The sequence below is a fragment of the Gadus morhua genome, chromosome 8 (genome assembly GCF_902167405.1).
Source record: "Gadus morhua chromosome 8, gadMor3.0, whole genome shotgun sequence".
In the NCBI taxonomy this organism is placed as follows: Eukaryota; Metazoa; Chordata; class Actinopteri; order Gadiformes; family Gadidae; genus Gadus; species Gadus morhua.
This window is the reverse complement of record NC_044055.1, coordinates 19,658,250-19,678,557: the sequence shown is the minus strand read 5'-3', so window position 1 is coordinate 19,678,557 and position 20,308 is coordinate 19,658,250. Positions and strand designations below refer to the sequence as shown.

The 20,308-nt window shown below is 46.3% G+C and overlaps 3 protein-coding genes across 5 annotated transcripts; 2 read left to right on the top strand and 1 right to left on the bottom strand.

Annotated features, from left to right (window-relative positions):
- Positions 1–130: 130 nt before the first annotated feature.
- Positions 131–5,539, top strand: stap2a (signal transducing adaptor family member 2a). Its single transcript, XM_030364656.1, has 11 exons — positions 131–422; positions 1,217–1,288; positions 1,377–1,496; positions 1,592–1,648; positions 2,039–2,190; positions 2,456–2,587; positions 2,684–2,753; positions 3,042–3,144; positions 3,450–3,545; positions 3,907–4,035; positions 4,142–5,539. Exons 1-11 carry the CDS (start codon positions 315–317, stop codon positions 4,195–4,197), a joined length of 1,095 nt encoding a protein of 364 aa, XP_030220516.1. The 5' UTR covers positions 131–314; the 3' UTR covers positions 4,198–5,539.
- Positions 5,540–5,823: 284 nt separating this feature from the next.
- On the top strand, positions 5,824–13,376 carry sema4e (semaphorin 4e). 3 transcript variants are annotated; one of them, XM_030364612.1, is made up of 15 exons: positions 5,824–6,037; positions 7,183–7,493; positions 7,800–7,942; positions 8,648–8,710; positions 9,175–9,273; positions 9,401–9,506; positions 9,648–9,758; positions 9,881–10,032; positions 10,619–10,797; positions 10,899–11,055; positions 11,305–11,527; positions 11,622–11,737; positions 11,839–11,996; positions 12,100–12,152; positions 12,245–13,376. In XM_030364612.1, the coding sequence occupies exons 2-15, from the start codon at positions 7,382–7,384 to the stop codon at positions 12,823–12,825; spliced, it is 2,253 nt and encodes a 750-aa protein (XP_030220472.1). In that variant the 5' UTR covers positions 5,824–6,037; positions 7,183–7,381; the 3' UTR covers positions 12,826–13,376. The 3 variants fall into 3 exon arrangements, with proteins under 3 accessions (XP_030220472.1, XP_030220470.1, XP_030220471.1); XM_030364610.1 differs by having other exon boundaries at positions 7,797–7,942; XM_030364611.1 differs by having other exon boundaries at positions 5,839–6,136; positions 7,797–7,942.
- cactin lies at positions 13,365–19,732 on the bottom strand. Its single transcript, XM_030364608.1, has 10 exons — positions 19,373–19,732; positions 18,630–19,254; positions 18,438–18,533; positions 17,972–18,117; positions 17,192–17,354; positions 16,961–17,075; positions 16,505–16,697; positions 16,231–16,359; positions 14,485–14,828; positions 13,365–14,051 (listed from the first exon to the last, which is right to left on the bottom strand). The coding sequence occupies exons 1-10, from the start codon at positions 19,678–19,680 to the stop codon at positions 13,561–13,563; spliced, it is 2,610 nt and encodes an 869-aa protein (XP_030220468.1). The 5' UTR covers positions 19,681–19,732; the 3' UTR covers positions 13,365–13,560.
- Positions 19,733–20,308: the final 576 nt, after the last annotated feature.

The following is a 20,308-nucleotide window of genomic DNA, read 5'->3' as shown; positions in this document are numbered from 1 at the left end:
AATACCTACATTTTCTGTCATGTATATTTTTTAATGTTACCTTTTAAATATCAGCCTACTACATATACCTAAATTCATTTAAAATCCTATTCCTAATTTCTCTCAATGGCATGCATAGTTCGCTAGACATACAAGACTGCCCTCCCCAATATTTCCCCTTTGCATGGTACTACTTCGTGACAGGGTAGGGAGGTGCATCAGACAGCTGAGCTGAGGGGTATTTCCATGGCAATATCTCATCGGGGGAAGGCGTGTCACTCACAGAATTACTTAGCGCCCCTTTGTCCTCGGTCGGTGCCCAGCCAGAGACACTCATGGCGGTTGCACCCGTCAAGCAGCGCTCGGTTACGGGAGGCACCCGGGCGCAGCTACCGCCCTGCTACTATGAAGGATATTTGGAGAAACGAGGACCCAAGGAAAAGGTAGGCATGACATTTACAGGTAAAGTGTCAGATTGTGGCCGGGTGGTCAGTCAGCGTCTAGACGCTAAAGCGCGACCCGGCTAATCCCTCCCTATTCTATAAGGAGCTGTCAACTTCCTTATTGTGCTCCAATGGGTAAGGGCAGGCGATACAAATAAATGTGTCACGGTGGACGTTTTATACATTGCATAATAGTTCGTTTATCAACTTCATTAATTCCGCTTCGTGCTGCGTATGAATGAATGAGTCATTGGCATTTGCAGTGTGTTGACAGAATAGCACTGCACGTCGCATCTCATTCAATCCTAGCTAAACATATCTGGGGGTCCGACTCAGGACTACCTTCAAATGTATTTTGTATAAATAAAAAAAACCTGCATACACGATATTATATTAATACTCTGTTTATTACCGAGAAAATAAAATGTTAAAATGTAACAAATAAACGCTTGCACAACTTAACTATCTGGCTGCAGTTAAATCAAGGATTTGAATCGAATCGTGAATAAACTAATAACAGTATTAACATTGGCATCGAAAATATGCAAGGGGAAGCGAATGTGCTTTTAAAGGGGTGGGGGAGCCACATGCCATATGACCACAGCAGCTAATGGAGCCTGGCTCAGGTGCAGGTTGGGGTAGTGATCCCTGGCCACAGATTGAACACAGCTGAGGCTCAGTTCCTATCTCTCTCCTGGGACAGTAGATGGGCAGGAGACAAAGACAATGAGACCAGCCCTATTGATGTCAGATTTGGAAAGAAATGGTGCCTTATGTTATATTCTCATTATTAGGCATCCAGGCGACTCTGGAGCAGTCTATGCGGGAACGCCATGTTTTTCTTCAACAATGCCAAAGACACTCACGTGAGTTTGGCTCATTAAAGTTACATAATTACCCTCACTGTGGTTGAGATAAGTAATCCAATAATGTGTCTCTATTGGTGTCTTTCAGTACGTAGAGCGGTTGGACCTCGGTGGTTTTGTGTCTTTGAGGGACGACTGTAGCCGAGACAGGAACCTGGAGGCAGCCCGACTCATTCTGCGCATGAAGGATGGAGAAACCAAAATCACGGTAATGTGGGCTGTCAAACAAACAAACTTTCTAACCTGACCTTAAATAGTTCTAGTTAGTATCTCCCTGGTCTTAGCTTCTGTGTTATTTTGCAGGCACCCAACTTGGAGTCAAGAGAGCTTTGGAAAGGGTTCCTGTACTCAGTAGTAGATGTAAGTAAATCACACACACACACACCCCTAGGCCTGGATTGTCTTCACTCAGTCACACACATACAATCTCATCTATGTCTGTTCACTAAACCCTCTTGTGTACCTCAGGCTCACATAGATCTGCATACTTGGTGGTGTAGACATGGATGCATAAAATAATTGGGTTTTAAATGTAGGTTGTTGTTTCCTTAAGGGCTGCCCATAGGACCTTAGGGGGCCCTGGAATGAAGCTAACAGGGAACACACAAAGAGCAGTGATGGATATCCAAGCCCTAAATCTACCGAAGATTCCTCAAGATTCTGACTTTCATTCTCACAGACGACAATAACCTAAAGTGATGTATCGTACTTAATCATACATGCTCCACCCTTTATGCCTCCTGACTGCAGCTCAATGTCCCAGCATGCCTCACTCTGCTGCCTGGCCAGCTGCAGATGCTGAAGGAGGTGGTGGACAAGGAACGGTCGCGACGCAGAGCACGCACGCCCACGCGCGCCCCTCCCTCGCCGCTCTCTGTCCCCTTAGTGGGGGAGATCCCGGCGTGAGTAACCATTTAGCTAGCGCTGATTTTGGACGCTTGTCTGTTTCTTCAAGCTCACACGTTTATGGTTAATCTGCACTATGTATCTTGGATTTGGACCTCAATTTGTGTTCTCAAATGTAACTAGTATGCAAATAAAGTATGCTAACCTCGTCTTTCTAATGATTATGGGTACGCTAGGTTGTTATATATTAATATTGTGTGTGTGTGTATGTGTGTGTGTGTGTGTGTGTGTCTGTGTGTCTCTGTGTCTCTGTGTGTGCAGGTGCTTCCGCCCCGTGTCTCGTACAGAGGCGGAGGTCCTTCTGGAGCGCCACCCAGACTGTGGCAACATGCTGCTGCGCCCGGGGAGGGACGGCTGCTCCCTGGCTGTCACCACGCGGCAGGACCTCAACGGGTACCGCCGGGGGGGGAACCCCCAGACGCATGACACCATCACACATGATGTATTCCTTTGTGGTTGATTGCTTCTTCCTCTGTGTTCTCCACATAGGTCGGTTTTTCGACATTACCGAGTGACCCAGAGGGAGCAGGGAGGCTATATCATAGATGTAGAGAATCCAGTGAGTGCATCAGTTCACCATTTAGGAATCTGTCAATCTTAGCTGCCGCCCCTGTGACCCACATTCTCCCCACAGGGCTTGATTTGGCTTTCATAACTATGAGCTTGATGGTTGTGGCTTTGTAATCCAAATCTCTTTCAACGATATACCATGCACAGGCTGTACTATATACATATATAACATATTTGATCACAGCAATGAAAATATGTCTGAGTCTGACTCAGCCAATATGTAAGAAGAGGACCAACCCCCCACATGCTGACGCGTGTGACTGTGTCTTGTACGTAGATTCCCTGCTCCTCGCTCCACGAGGTCATCGATGCCCTGGTGGAGAAGACGGCCGGGACGCTACAGCCTTTCCTCCTGGAAGAGCCCTACGAGGAGAACATCAGTGAGCTCACGCTACTTTACGCCTTAAAGGACAATAGCAGTCTGGCGGCCAACATCAACACCCGCTGTGGCACTTTTGGCATCGATTCCAAAAGATTGAAGAGTTTGTTTGCCTTTGTGGCGAGGTTGGGCTCACGCTAAATGCTCTTTGGCAGATTTGTACAATGGTTTAATGAAGCCCGAAGAAATACAATGGTTTGCTTTTGAGTCAACCTTTTCAATAGTATTACAATGTTATGGTGCTCGTCATGTATAACAACAAGACTGATGAGGTGGCTGTTTCTTTCCTTCTCTCGTCGTCATCAGCGTATGTTTCCTCCAATGACGAGAATGGAGAGAGGATGCTCCACACCGCCCCGTCCAGCCCACTGCCCCGGGCCCCGGCCCTCCCCCCTAAACAAGGTATCCCCTAGCTGCCCCCCTGTGTCATTGTGTGCCACTCCGGGCCACCCCTACTCAAGGAGTCTGGACACGCCACTGACCAGCTACTACTTAGGCCCAATCCCATTTCTACCCCTTACCCCTTCCCCTTACCCCTCCACCTTGTTTTGAAGGGATAAGGGGAAGGGGTAAGGGGAAGGGGAAGGCGTAAGGGGAAGGCGTAAGGGGAAGGCGTAAGGGGTAGAAATGGGATTGGGCCTAAGGCCCAATCCCATTTCTACCCCTTACCCTTACCCCTTCAAAACAAGGGGGAGGGGTAAGGGGAAGGGGTAAGGGGTAGAAATGGGATTGGGCCTTATTGTCTTCCCCTCCCTGGCTCCAGATCGGTTGTCCAGTAAACCACTGCCCCGCTCCCCCGCCCCCGACCGCCGCATCCTGGCGGCGGCGGTGCCGTCCTCCCCCACCAACCCCATGAGGAGGCTCATCCTGTCCCCATCGCCTCTTGCACAAAGTAGGTGTTTCCCTTGCCTGGACAATGTCCTTCATACACATCACATATGAACCGTATCTGGTTGTGGGCGGTTTTGTTTGACACTGCATTTCGGTTCCTCCACCAGCTCTGAACGAGGAACTCAAACTGAAGCTTGAGAAGAGACGAGCCAGCCAGGAGTGATCCTGTTCCACCAGCATGCACCATGAAGAGCCATGTGCTGATCTAACACTCTTCGCTGCCAAACTAACCTGAATCTATCACGGGACCCTATAGCCACAGCTGTACAGTGTGACTCCATCTTGTGCCTTCTGAGGTGGAAAAAACGAAACAAGTGACTCCTTATCACCACATATGCTGCATCTTAGAACATTTCTGAGGAGGTCCATAGCTGGGTCAGAAATGGATTGGAATGACTTTCCAAAGGATGTTTTTTTTTTTTTTTTTTTTCAAAGAACAAGGCAAAGATACTGCCATCTCAATAGGACGCCAGTTTACACCTTGCAACGTGCTGCCCATTATTATGGATTAAAGACCCATAATTCAGTTTAGTCTGTGAAAACGAACCTAACTTTTTTGTATGCAGTTTTGTTTTCACTCATCGACATTAAAGGAACCTAGATGACTTTCTGCGGAAAGAAATGTATACAAATACACAGGTATGCTTAACTGAGCCCGTCCATTGTGTCTGTTGAAACACACACCTGTTGGCCAACTGCTCATTAACCCTGCTTCTACAATAATGACACAGAAGAGTCAAACGGGATCATGCAGGAAAGATCAACCAATCAGAACTTCGGTCCTCTACCTGAGACTGATCTCAGGGCCCTGCCGACTGTGAGCCTGATAAAGACCCGTTTCATTTGGCTTGTTGAGTTCCAAACAAACATGTGTCTGTCTGCATTATGACCACATTGACTTGACCTGGTTCCCTCTTGCCAAAATGTTGCTTCCCTTACTGTATTGTTGATTCAATGGTGCTGTTGAATCATGGTGGTGACTCTGAAATAATGTACTGTTTTAGTGGGTGCTGGTTTCACAGTGATTCCTTATTGCTATGGTCTTATGTGTGCTGTTGTATGGTGCTTAAACAAAACACTGACATATGTATGAGGTTTTCTGAGTACCGCTCTTACACAATTGAAAATGTTTACAAGTGTAATTATAGAAGGAAACCCTTTTTGTGAATGTGCTGTATGTACATGCAATGGCCAATGTGTGGAGAGAATGTTCAAATCTGACCACTGAAAACTATTTTGGCTTTGACACTAACGTTACATTGTGTTTTACATTCTACCTCCTTATCTCCTATTGCAGATTAATCAGCAATTTAATGAGTAACTAAAATATTTAACACGGGCCAGGATTTTTGTAACACTAGAGGTCGTTAGAGATCGATGTTGTAAATCCCCTCTCTGGCCAGATTCTTGTGAAATATGTAGCCTACATGTATTGAATGTCTTGTGTCAAATGTGTTCGCAATTATCAGAGCTAGATATCGGTATTAAATTCCTTTTTGCATGTATTCAAGCTGTTGATTTTCAATTTGGATCAACGGTCAGATAAGAGGACCTTTGATCTCAGATTTTTTTCATCTTCTCATTATTATTCAACCTCAATAACCTCTCCAAACAACATACGTTAAAATAAATCTTAAAAAGTAGTTTGACTAATAAGTTAATAATCTTAATAATTTCAGTCGTTTTTCCACTCAATCAATCTTTTTCAGACACAATTATCACCAATGGGAATTGTATTCGTTTAGTCATACTCGAACCATCCCCCCTTACTAGACATAGCTGAAATGACGTAGGAGACGTCAGTTGTGTTGGAGCATGTGCGATGTGGTTGGCAGTAAATCACTGTGTGTAGTTAAATTGATTGACGCTTTTCTTTAGAGCTGATTACGTTGTTCCGAGCATTAATATTGTTGTGAACGCGCGCGCGCCCATGCCTCGAGCACGCGGGTCGCGTTGCTTCTGCTTTAAGGAAGTTGTGCAAGGTGTACTTTTCAAGGTCCAAGGTAGGCGTTTTAGCTCATTAACCTTCTTTCTATTATGTTGTCCTCGGTCTTTATTCAGGGGCGATACAATTTTGGATACTCTTCCCGGTTTTACAGTTTGTAAGTTTAAATATTTAAATATTGACGGTTAGCCTTGGTCGGGATGTATTTCAAAAATAAACCACTGTTCGACACTGGGAGTGTCGACAAGTGAGTCGTTCAACAAACGGCTATCAGGAATATCAGAATATAACGATGCAACTTCATGCAATATCTTTACTTCGAATTTCATCGTCTATGAGTAAAGTTACTACATTACTCGTCGAGTTACATTCCTGTTGATCATTTAGTGCACCATGCACTCAATACATTGGACCAAGAGGCGTATCTGAGTCTACTACTTGACCCATAGTCCGCCGGGTAATTGTTGTTTAAAAAAAGCATGTTTCTGTGTCTGTAGAAGGGAATAGATGGCGGGATGGGCGCTGAGTGATCTGCGGCACCGGGGAGAAAAAATTTGAAACATCTGCATTCTTTGACATGTTGCAGCTCATCTGCAAATAGACAAACTGTTCACTTAGGAAATACTTTAACCGACTAAACCCCTCATCACCGTTTGTATGTGTTTATTGTATTGCATACAAATGTATTGTGGTTCAAGGACACAATTATTTGAATTTGTGCTATATTCAGCTTTTTTTTTTAGTTTTAGGATAATGGTAGTGCATTCGTTATGCGCGTTAAGCCATTTGTCTCTGAGTAAATGTGTCCCCCCTCAGAGGACAGCAGCTGCTATTGCAATCTGCTCTGCTTCTCCAGGCGCCGGCCTTTCTATGTGAATGTCTTTATTGTGCGCTTGTGTTTGGGGCCGCAGGAGCACTGAAGTTGACATCCCTGCGCCCCGCTGAATGCTTTTCATGACCCGACATTACCATCACTATGGCCCTGACAGACTTACTGCAGCACTGACTTCAGCTCGCTGCACTGCCTGGCTTGTCCCCTCAAACTGCTATTTTCCTCATTCACCATCTGTGCGCCATCTCTCAATCGACTCTTACTGGTATCACATATTATACATCTCTTCAAGACTTTTTTTTTACCTCCAGTGTCATGTTGTGTGTAAGTCCTTGTCCGATCTCGGTCATCTTTCTGTCTTTGTTCCATAGGTCTGAGCCATCCGTCTTGCCATGGGCGGCCTCCTGGAAGAGGCCTCTGAAGGGGCCAGTACCCTGCAGCCATCGCTGACTTGTTCTGCCCAGTTGGTGCCGTCTTAACCACGTCATGACAGAGTCCTAACACTCAAAGAAAGGGGGGAAATAGTGACATTTTATTTCAATAGCAGTAAAAGAAACTAGCGGAGCTGTGATGGATCTTCTCCTTTCCCTGAGGCTTTTATGGCTCATGCCTCTGGCCTGGACGCTTGGAGGGTGCTCCCCCTCAATGGAGGGCATATCACGCAAAACTATACCCTACCACAGTGAGTGTTGTCATTCAAATGTTTACATTCCTTTAAATCCCAATTATTTTATCGGTTAGTGGATGAACAGTGATGTTCCATAATGTATGTTTAAGTGCCTTGAAAAGTGCTACATAAATGCAATCAATTACAATTATTAATGTTGGAATAGCAAAGTGTCCTTCTTAGCGCCCTATCCTTTCCAGTAAATTCCCATCTGAGTTTTAATCTTTTAATCTCTTGTATTATAAAGAATGGCTTCTATGTCAAACAAGTTTGCATAGCACATCCCTAGCTGGTCCTAACTGGTGGACCTCTCTTTAGAAGACCACGGTCAGCTGTTCCATGAGGCGGGGGTGTGGAACTACTCCACCATGCTGCTGAGAGAAGAGCTGGGCCTGCTGCTGCTGGGGGCCCGCGACACCATCTATGCCCTGGACCTGGACAACATCTCAGACAAGAAGGCTTCAGTAAGAATACCCCTGTGTAGACTACATAATGGTAGCGGCCCAACCGCCCTGCGTCAGAATACCCAGCCAGATAGCTAGCTCATCTAATTGGTGGGGGATAAACCACTTTTCGAACTTACCAGCGTGAATGTTTTCTTGACTTAGAGCAATGAAAGTAACGAGGGGTGGTTTATTTAACTTCTGAATCTTTTGGTAAATGTAAGAAAGATGGCACATAATTCGGTTGCTGTGTTAGATACTACTTCTTTTTCCAATGATGATTCTATCACCATCTGTTTGACAACGTTTTCTTCCTAATTAGAATGTACACTCATATCAAAAGTCTGGGTTCAAGTCTGGGTGAACGGTTTAATTTCCTTTTGCGTCAAATTAGTTTATACCAATCATGTTGCTGGAGGCGGGGATCTGTAAGTGTGTGATTGGTGACCACAAACTCGCCGTGCAGAGGTAACAGTGTAATAAAGAAGGTGACAGCCAATGGCGAGAATGAGTTTACTATATATATCTTGAAAAAGGTGTAACTCCAAGGTTAGCCACCAAGAGTCAGCTCCTGGGCTCACTCTGCCTGTTGACTTTAGTGTTTCAATCCAGAGTAAATATCTACTTTGGCATTGCCTAAGTAACAACAAACAAACAAAGCAGAAGGACATTTTGGCAATATTGTGTGGCCTTATTTGATATGCAAAAATAATGTTTCCGTTTCAGGTCAAATGGGAAGTACCTGAGGCAAAACAAACCGAATGTAAAAATAAAGGGAAAGATGCAGAGGTGAGTGGTGCTTGTGTGGGATGTTGAAGTTAGACTCTGCAGGATCAGGACGACTTAAGCAGTGCAGGGACGAGGTGCAAAACAATGTATGTCGTGTTACTCATCAGCAATAAATCATGTCACCGACATATTATGTCTTCAAGCACTGTACTGGATTGTGATTAAAGAAGAATGATGTGTATGAACAACATGCACCCCGGGTTAGAATTTGATATATAAAATCTGTCAATGCCATGACAATGAGAAACGTTATGACCCAGTGAATGATATGATGGAGACATATAATTGCATGTCTAAAAAAATAAAATAAAGTGTTTGCAAGGTTGAGTTGTGTCGAGCTGAACAGTTGCATTGAATCCTAACCACATCTGTGTTTTCAAATCTGGAAAGTACTTCATTTTAATGATTGCATTTTTTTCTGAATTATTTTCCAAATAAAACATTTAACATGCAACGTTTTACAGATACACTGCAAGAACTATATTCGGGTCCTGCACACCCTGAGTGATGGACGGATGTATGTTTGTGGGACCAATGCCTTTGACCCAGAGTGTGACTTAATGGTAAACAAAATTATTGTCAATAAATGCAATGTTTTTGCCCCAATATGCATTCATCATAATCATTAAGTCACCATATGAACAAACAGACAAAAAAAAAATCTAACATGAGCTGCTTGCCTCTGTGAAGTCCTACAAAGATGGAAACCTCATTCTTGAGAAGGAGGTTTCCATAGGGGATGGGAAAGGAAAGTGTCCCTTCGACCCGTTCCAGACCTATGCCTCCATCATGGTTGGTAAGTGCGACAACCTGAACCTAATGATGCCAAAACACCCACAAAGAACAATGCCTCAAGAAGGACCCATTCACTGGCGCCAAGTTATTATTGTAATTGTTGTACTTTTTTGTTTTTTCTCTTTGTTCCCCAACCTGCCAGACGATAACCTGTATTCGGCCACCTCCATGAACTTCCTGGGCTCTGAGCCTGTGGTCATGCGTAGCTCCTCTATCTCCATACGCACCGAGTTCAAGAGCTACTGGTTAAACGGTATACCCACGCACACGACCTGAAGTCCTGTTTGGTGTCTGATTTTCTATGAGTGTGTCTGACTCTGGACTGACTCTGGGTTTCATCCCATTTGGGTTTCTTCCTCTGGTCTTCCCCCACAGAGCCCAACTTCATCTCCATGGCCCAGGTGCCAGAGAGCAAGGACAACAGCGAGGGAGACGACGACAAGGTGTACCTCTTCTTCAACGAGGCCGCGCTGGAGTACGACTCGTACAGCAAACTTATGGTTTCCCGCGTGGCCCGAGTTTGTAAGGTATGTTCGCCAGGCAGACTTCCTCCATTTGGAATCTCTTGCATTCATCTTGTTTCCTGTTCCACAGCTGCATGATGTCTACTACTGCTCTTCTTAGAAACCTCTGTGAATGTAGTTACATGTACCTTCACATTTGTTTTTCCTGAGCAGATAATAATCTAAATTATTCCCATAAACTAGCTTTTTTTACCTAGCTAACTTTTTACCTAGTTTTTGGGAGTCAGTTCAACTGCAAAATATTTAAATATACTATGTTTAAAATATTGATGCTTTGAAACTTAAATGCTCTGAGAAAGCCTAGAGCTAAGCCAACCAATTTGAATCAAAGTAAACAGGCAACGGCTCTCGCGTTTCAATTTCCGCTTTTGGGGAATGTTTATTTTGGACGAATACAAGTTCCGCCACAACGCATTTCCAAACATGGTATTCTAGATAGCATGCCATAGTGGAAACGTGTAGTCTAAACCACTTATGCTCCCCTTGTGGTGTTCTAGTTCCTTATTAATACCCCCTGTCTGATACAAGCACTTCCTCAGAACCATGTTTTCCCTTTGTGGTAAAGTTTGATTGATGTGGTCTCTGCCAGGGGGACCTCGGGGGCCAGAGGACGCTCCAGAAGAAGTGGACGTCGTTCCTGAAGGCCAGGTTGGACTGCCCCGTGCTGGAGTCCAAGCTGCCCTTCACCATCCAGGACACGTTCCTCTTATGCGAACCGCAGGTGTCCTGGAAGGAGTGCCTGTTCTACGCCGTCTTCACCCAGCAGCCGTGAGTTGGCTGGGACTCGGGATGCGTCCGTGTGGGTGGACCGGGGGAAGGCATGGGTGATCTGGATGTTTGGTCCCTGTCAAATGTCCCTTGGGTTGCAGGCACTCCCCTGCGCTGACGGCGGTGTGTTCGTACCGCGTGGCCGACATCAGCGCTGTGTTCTCCAAAGGGAAGTACAAGAACCCGTTACCCGTAGAAACATCCTACGTGAAGTGGGTCATGTACAGCGGAGACGTCCCCTCTCCCCGGCCCGGGGCTGTAAGTCTCCCGTGTGTGTGTGTGTGTGTGTGTGTGTGTGTGTGTGTGTGTGTGTGTGTGTGTGTGTGTGTGTGTGTGTGTGTGTGTGTGTGTGTGTGTGTGTGTGTGTGTGTGTGTGTGTGTGTGTGTGTGTGTGTGTGTGTGTGTGTGTGTGTGTGTCTCTCTCTCTTTGTTGGCCGTTGAAACGTGTGCTTTTTCACAAGTAGTACGGCAGGATCCTGACTGGCCTTCTTCCCCCTCTCCCCCCAGTGTATAGACAATGAGGCTCGTAAACAGGGCATTAATCAGACACTGGACCTCCCAGACCGGACCCTTCAGTTCGTCAAAGACAGGCCGCTCATGGACCAGGCCGTCCCGCCAATCGGAGTGGGACCCCTGCTGGTACAGAGAGGAGCTGCGTTCTCGCGGATCGTGGTGACCCGTGTGGCGGCCTTTGATGACCAGAAGTACCACGTGGCGTTCATTGGCACAGGTGGGAAATAACTTCAGTTGATGTGATGGCAACAACTAGTTTTAGATACTGTGGAAGGAGTAATGATGCCAATCTACGTTTGTCTGTTGTGTAGAGAGTGGCACTCTGGTGAAGGCTGTGAACTATGATGGAAAGATGTTTATCATAGAGGAGGTGCAGCTATTCCCCTCCCGAGAGCCAATAAAAGTGCTCAAATTATCTGAGGCCAAGGTAAAGCACATGTTCCCTAAATACTTAAATTGTTGATCGGCTGCTCTTGTACTTTTATCAATATTTCATTGTTTCTGTGTGGTACATTTCTGTGTGTGCAGGGCTATCTGTATGCAGGCTCTGCGTCTGGAGCAGTGCAGATGCCACTAGCCACCTGTGGGAGGTCTCTGTCCTGCATGGACTGTGTCCTAGCCAGAGACCCCTACTGTGGCTGGGACCAAACCACATCTAAATGTATCGCTCATCTCCATGGGCAAAGGTAGGACACGACCCTCAGTGGTGCACGCAGCGACGAACCAGTCCTCGATTGTTCCCAGCCTGCTTGTGTTATTCATAACTCTTGAATTAACTGCACTCCTCAGTGAACTGATCCAGAGTGTGAAAAACGGAGATGCATCTCTCTGTCCAGCCGCCGGTGAGTGAATCATGAGTCCTCAGTCGGTCTCGGGGGTGACAAAAGGAACCACTGCAGTTACTAACGCGACTACGACTGTGGTCTCCCATCAGGCACTGTGACGCCCGTCAATGAGTCCATCTGGCTGAGGAGCAACCTCAGACTGCCGTGCCGGCCCCCGTCCAACCTGGCGGCGGTCAGCTGGCAGAGGGACACCATCCCCCTAGCCCCGTCGGACCACTATCAGGTGCTGCCAGACGGCCTGCTCATCTCCAACGCCTCGGCCCTCCATGCCGGCCACTACCGCTGCTTGTCTCTGGAGCGATCCACCGCTGGCGACTACACCAGCGTGGTGGCCGACTACCAGGTGGGACTCGTCGCCGGGGAGTGGCCGCTGAGTCCCGAGGCCCGGCAGGATGGTCCCTCGGTGGCCGGGCTGCAGGTGACGGTGGGGATACTGGTGGTACTGCTCGCCGGGCTCCTCACCTGGAACCTCCTCAAGGGCCACCTGCCTCTTCCTTGTAAGCGCAAAGACGACGGGAGTGGAGAGTCTGGATACGGCTCAGCCCAGCCTGCCGGGCTGGAGGCCGGAAAAAACCACTCTGGCCGGGGGACTGGCGTTAGGAATGGGGAAAATGTTGTCCTTCAAACGGACGAACCCAAGCAGTTCATAGGCGATGAGTCTGAAATATGAATGTCTGAATCCCACTTGCGTGAGCAACGACATTGGTTTTGTTTTTTTATTATGCAAGGATACCTTTGTTCTTTTACTCCTGGAATGTTTGTTTATTAACTCATGTTGTAGGATATGAAAAGATTTATTTTAGGACTGTAATTGATTGTATATAAGTGCTTTTTATAACTGCCAATTCCTTCTTTTACACTTACTTTTGAAAATTGCCCATCAATTTAACACTTGTCCAGGCCTACAGCTATCGTTTGGATTTAAATATTTGGCTAGTGTTATACTGTGAGTATTTTGTAGGATATAGGAGCATATCCTTTGCTGAATAGAAAATACTTAATCCTCCTGGTGCGAAACAACATCCAGCTTGCAAAGAATTCAGTGCTTCTGCAATTTCAATTGCAACAGGCTCACATTGCAGAGGCTGTCTGCAAAGACAGATGGTCTGCCACAACATACGCAGACACAATCAGTCTGTGGTTTTTGCTGTAGCAAAAATAATCTCTTCCGTTCCATCCTGTGACAGACTACGAAATAAAAAAAGAACCGTTGCAAAAGAACCATCTTTTAATCAATCACTGGAGGGATACAATAAAAATAACTTTTCAAAACAGTAATTTCAAAACGGTTAGACATTACGGCAGTTTTTAAACAGCCACCAGCTGCTAAGGAATAAAAGTGAAAACGATAAAACACTGAGGAGACGTCGGCTGGTGTAAACAGCGAGTAGCAGCTCGTTCCAGCTTATCTCCTGTAGCGGTATCTCTTAAAGTGGAACCACAGCTGGAAGATCCCGTTGGCAAACTGACAGCGGAAGCCGTGACGATGGGAGTACTCCCACTCCCTGTTGACGATCTTGAACGCTATGTCCTCGTAGGGGGGGCCCGCGTGGAACCGCAGGATGCCAAAGTCCTTGTTGTCGGGACTGGGCTCCAGGAAGTACTGCGGCGTGGAGCGCTTGTTGATCAGGTCGGGGTAGAAGATGTTGAACTTGTAGCCCTGCACGATCTTGGGCGGCGGGTTGTCGAAGTCATAATGGGTCTGATTGTACTTGTTCCACTCGAAGCCGGTGTGCACCCTGTTGAAGAAGCGGGGCTTGCGGGGCCGGTACTTGTCGGCCCACAGGTACATCTTGCCCGTGAGGGGCAGCTCCACGCTGAACTGGGCCTCGTCGTTGCCCATGCCCTGCTTGGCGCGGCGGACAAACGCGTCCTCTGCGCTTTCACCCACGTCCCCTGAAAACCAGAAACAGGCTAGGGGTGAGGACAGGACAGGCACATATATACTGGAATGGAAGAACATGAACAGTACGGTATATCCTACTACAATATCGTAGGATATATTGTAAGAAGAAGTTAAACTGTTACGTGAAGTAACTTAAAAGTTATACAATAATAAATTATTTTAGCTTCTTGGTTTGTGCTAGGACAAGTTAGAAGCACTTAGAATATTAACGAGACCGGATTCATTAATAATGGGCTTAAATAGTAACAGGCTTAAAAAAATTAACATTCTGTAAGAAGGCCTGGTTTGGGGGCAGGAGGTAGTCCAGTGAGGTGCCTGACCCCTACCTGCTCCGTTAAAGACGCACGCATCCAACTACTTTGAGTCATGGATAGGAGTGTAAGTAGAAGTATGTGATAGTTGTGCAGGCTCGTCTCGTCTTACCGGTGACCTGCAGCCGCGTGCGGGCCAGGCGCAGCCTCTGCTGGTTCTCGTCGGCCGTGATGGTGTGGGCGTCCAGCGGCAGCTCGGAGGCGGTGAGCAGCGTGGGGCTGTAGCGGCCCGAGTCGTACTCCGCCTGGCTCTGCTGGATCAGGTCCTCCTCCGTCAGCACCGCCTCCTCCTTCTCCTCGCCCTCCTTCTCCTCGCCCTCCTTCTCGTCCCCGTCCTTCCTCTGGCCCTCCCCGGAGGTGCCGGCCTCCTCGCCGTCGGCCTCCCCCGCGGCAGCGTCCCCGCTGGGCCCGGCGGAGGGCGATGAGGGCCCCGCCTCTACGCCCCTCCTCCCACTGCTGCTCCACGAGACACATGGGCGACACACAAAACACAGGGAAACCGTCAGAAAGGGCTTTTGGATTGTTATTTACTGTATTGCCATCACATTTAAACCTGCACCATGTCAGCTGTCCTTACCCATTAGCAGCCTCTAGTGGCCCAAGTAGTAGCTACAGTTATAGCTGTGTAGAACCATTCATAGAGAAACATTGCCTGTATGGATTGAGGTGCTTTATTCAAGATAAACTTTCTAGTTTCGATATTATTTACAGAGTAAATAGCTGCAGTATAGTGCAGCTTTTGTATAAACACTAGTGCTGTCAGTTTAACGCGTTATTAACAGCGTTATTGTGCGATTAACGCTCTTTTGGCTTGGCCAACGTTGGAGTCTTTTCACCTGCTGTCTAGCAACAACTAGTCACGTTAGAAAATCTACAACACCATACCGGATCTAGCTACACCGGAAACAAAACAAGCACGCAACACAAACTTGTTGGGGCAAGCAAGGATACGGAGTGGCTGAAAATCTCCTTAAAAGTGTGCGTGTGTCACTCTGTTCGAGCCTGCACGAGGGTTCAATCTTGTCATTAGCTGTTGCGTCTTTCTGACCAATCGCAGTTCAAGGCCCACCTGGGCTGTACCACTTCGGGAGGGGCCGCTCAGTTACTCCCCTCTAGACAAAATCGACCTGGTTGCGACATTGACAGTTTGTCAACAGACGCAACACAGAGGTTGCGGGCGCACAGCTCAGGCTGCCGGACGGCGCTGCAAGGAACTTTTATAAACGCAATATTGTTATCCCGCAGTAATCAGCCTGACTGCCCCGAAACGAATAACGTTCCACTCGAAGCCATTTTAGCCAAACGCTAACGGCCCACCGGGAACTCTTCCGATTACCACTCTGCCAGCGTGTGCGTGTGTGTTATTCGATAGCCTGGTAATGTGTATAGCCCTACGTACGATAGGAATATTCATACTGGTTTAAATAAAAAAATGTTATAGTATTTCCCATCTTTGCTGAGCAACAGTTTTGTTCAAATATTCAGTGATTGAAACAAATAAAAGCCTGGGCTATTGAAGTTCTACGGTAGGCCTACCACTGTCATGCACGCACCCGATGTCAAGTGGAACGGGTTGAATTCACTGCGGGTCTCTCTTCTTGTATCCATCTTACCAAATATATTTTATTACTGTCCTTCTCAACACTCTCTGATCTCACTAAAAGGCTGGCAGCACGAAATCAAGGGATATTTAGAATAGAAAAGAATGCGCGATTAATCGCGAGTTAACTATGACATTAATGTGATTAAATATTTTAATAGCTTGACAGCACTAATAAACACATTTGGTGATGTACTATCTTCATACCTAACATTTGAGTTTCTACATGGGAATTGTGTGTGCATGTGTGTGACATACGCAGCCGCCTCCTCTTCCAGCTCCGGCTCCTCCTTGATGATGGGGAACAGCGGCTCACTTTCCACTCCTTGTTCCTGTTTCAGTTTGAAGAGCTTTTGGCGCAGGACGTCCTGGTGCCTCTCCCTCAATCTAAAACATAACCAAAAATCATTAAAAAATATATCATTATCTTCAGCTATTTAAATACGTGCTTTTCAATCATCCTCACTTCGGGGGAGATGAATGGGCCATTGGGGTAACTACATGGCCACATTGTGGGACATCAAACACGTACCTGGCCCTCGCCATGAACACCCGGACCTGCTGCAGCAGGCTCTCCCAGTAGCCGATGTCCAGGTTGGAGCCCCCCTGTCGGATCTTGGAGTCGATGTTCATGTTCATGGCCTGCAGCTGGCTGTAGGTCTTCCCCTTGAACACCATCTGTACGTCGATGGTCACCGAGGTGTTGATACCGTCACGGCGGTCCACTGGAAACCAGAGAGCAGCGAATGGGGGGGGTGAGTTGGGAGAAAGTACAGCCGTGCACAGCATTGTGACAGTGTGTCTTGATTTAAGGACCCGCACTGCAAGAGGCAGACGATCAGAATTACTCAAAGAAACATTCAAGACGATAACCAGTTTATATACATCTCACAATGGTAAAGCAAGGAACAGTCAGAAATTATAAAAATAATACATTTATAATCATAACATATTTTCCTCGACATGCATTCTGTCTGATATTCTGTACCTGGTCCTTTTCCAGAAGCCTCCAGCTTCCTGAGTTTGATGATCTCGTCTTCAGTGATGATGGTCATGTCTCTCCAGAAGTCCACGTTCTTTCCCTGCTCCAGCTCCATGTAAACCTAGGAGGTCAAAAGGTTGTTTGAGAAACAAGTACAACGCATCACCACCAATGATAGAAATTACCCACACACGACAGTAACACACACAGCAGTACACACACACAAACACACTGTACCTTGATGTCCTCGAGCAGGTCGTCCATGTCGGTGACGGTGAGCCCGTTGAGGAAGGTGTACGGTTCGTGCATCTCCACCGCCAGGTCGTCGTCCTCGGCGCTGATGTACTTGGCCAGCAGGTCGATGGGCTTGGCACGTCCGTCGCGGATACGGATCTTAGATCTGGAAAGAAAAACAGAGGGCTATCAAGTTCTGGACGGTTAGTCTATAATTATGCACTTGTCCAACCAAATTTTAATCAGTCGGACAATGGCGGGGGTTAAGTGTGTTTAGTCGATAGGTTTAAGTGTGAACATATCCAAATTGGCCCCTTAGCATGAATGAAGCACCATCCATTGCGACCCATTTAATTAAACACAACCTTACCCCTTCCCCCTGGGCCTAAATAACGTGATATTTAGGCCCAATCCAATTTCTAACCCTTACCCCTTCCCCCTCCCCCTTGTTTTGAAAGGGTAAGGGTAAGGGGTAACGGGTAGAAATGGGATTGGGCCTTAAATCTAGCAGATGGATTAAAATGCACTGTGGCCCATCCAATTAATTGAGATAATTCCTTCCCTATCGACCAATTGATTGGTCGACCAAAATTTTGCTAAATCATATTAGGATAAGTAAGGAAATGCAATATATCTTAAGTTAGTAATATATTGACAGTTAGGAATAACGCAATGGTTTATTGTCATTGCACGTTGTCATACGGCAGATGACTTTAATCCAGCTGTTTCTAAGGTGAAAGCCCAGAGGTAGAGATGGGACGAGTGACGCCGGTGGCGACTGACCGTAGCTTGGCCTGATGCAGGTGGAAGTTGTCTTCCTGTTCTGCCCAGGTCTTGAAGTGCTCCGCCTCCTTCTCCCTCTGCAGAACCTCAAGCTCCGTCTCCCTCATGGCCTTCTCCCTCTCCCTCTCCAAGCGCAGCTGTTTTACCTATATGAACACAAAAAGGGATTTCCAGGGGTTATTTTGGTGTCTCAATGCATACAATACACATTTGAGGTAGTCTACAACACAACAGTGTCAGGGTAAATAATAATTATATAAATAATGAGTATATTTTCAAAAGGACTCCTCTCTGCTATTGCGCACACAAACACACACACACACACACACACACACACACACACACACTAAACTTTGAGAAGCATTGAGCTCTGTGATTAAACAACATTTTGAACAAGACACATCAATTATTAGGACAATCAGCAACGTGTGTGTATATTGACGTAGGAACTACAAGCCAACCATACCTTCTGAAGCTCTCTGCGGTTATCTTCTTGGATCTGTTTGTTTCTGTCCTTCAGCTGCTTCTCTCCAAGGTGACCAATGCCTTTCATTTCCAATGCCTGAAAATGTGTAAGACAGTAATGCTCAACACCAAATAACAAATAACAATAACATGTATTTTCCAAACCCCAAAATGTCTCTATTCCTGCGCTCACCTTTTGCCATTTGAATGTACCGAGCAAGTTGTTGTCCCCAAAGGGATTGTCTGCATTGGTGTATCCCATATACTCCTCGCTCCAGCCCATCTTCTCTCTCTTTTTTCTTTCCTTCGCCTCCTTCTTGGCCAGTCTCCTGGCCCTCTTCTCCTCCGGCGTCTCCAGGGCTTTCAGCATGTCTTTCTGTTTTTTTGTTTCCTCCTTGTCTTCATGCTTAGGTTCTGGGGAGCGTTTGCGGCCCTTGCGATCTGACCCGGAGCTGTCTGAGGACTCGGCTGACGCAGACCGTGGCCTCCGCCGGTCTTCTTCACCCTTCCCTCTGCTTCTCTCCCTGCCGCCATGCTCCCGGTCAACACTGCGTTGTTTTACCTCTGGGATTCTATCTCTGTCTCGTCTAATATCAAGATCTCTACTGCTGCTCCTCAGCCTTTCCTCCTCCACCTCTCTCTTGCGTCTGTCTTTGGCGGGGCTTCCTTTACTAGGACTCCTCCGTTTTCTCAGTTCCCTGTTCTCCACGCTTGAATCCGAACAAGATTTAGACCTCTCTCTCCTTATTTCTCTTTTTGCTTCTCGTCGGTCCCCTTTATCCTTTGGTCTTCGTGACGTTTGCTCATCCGAATCAGAACTGGAATATAAACCATATTTGACGTTAATGGCATACAAGTGATTGAGCTTTCCCTGTAGACAAAGTAGGTTTCTGGAAAGTTATTTTTATAAATACATGTATTGCAAAGCATATTTACCCGGATCGATCCCTTGATCTGCTTTTAAACCGTCTTTTGGCTTGTTTATCGCTTTCTGAATCGCTCCGGGATCCAGAACGGCCTCTGTTTTTAGGCCACTGTCGACGCGGCGGTGATCCGCGGTTGCTGGTGGAACCTCGACTCCCGGAGCGTCCGCTCCGACGGACAGATCGCTTCCGATCCACAGAGCGATTGCGTACCTCGCTTCTCTCGGCAGATCGTGATCTGCTCTGTCTGGTTCGGTTCTTGGATTCTCGGTTCCAACTTCGAGATCTTGACCGAGACCGACGTCTTCTTTTCGACTCCATGGCGAATTTAGATTTCTTATTATTGGGTCCCGCTTGTTCTCCGTCGCGTATATAGGACCCTTTGCTACTGCGTGGGAAAATGTTTTATTTTCAGGAAAATATCGTTAATTGGCAATTGGTTTATTGAAGGTAGATTGAGTTAAAACAGCATGTAATTCATATTTTTCTTTATGAATTATTTTCTAAATGATTGAATTTGGGCTTTATTGCTCAGGCGAATGGAAAAGTTATCATGGGGACTTTCGCATGGTAGTCGCGTAATGTATGCGTCATCAAAAAGCCAAGAGTTACATTTTATTTGATAATTATTTGTGCTAATCGGTTATGAGCGAAGCCCATCTAGTTAAGATGTGCATTTTATTTATTTCAAATCTGTAGACTTCGTTTTGAAAGGTGGTGTTAAAACTGCTTTTTTTTTAGAAACAAACAACATTTCGTTGTCATAATGACAGGAAGTAGCAAATGTAGTTCTAAAACCTCACATTATGCATCAACTTACATTTGAAATAAATATTTATGGACGGTAAAAAGTAAAATAATACGACTGATTGACGTACATCTCAATGTTATGTTATTATAATTAACTTTAGAGATTGTTGAAAAATAGGTATATGATTGTTTTGTACAA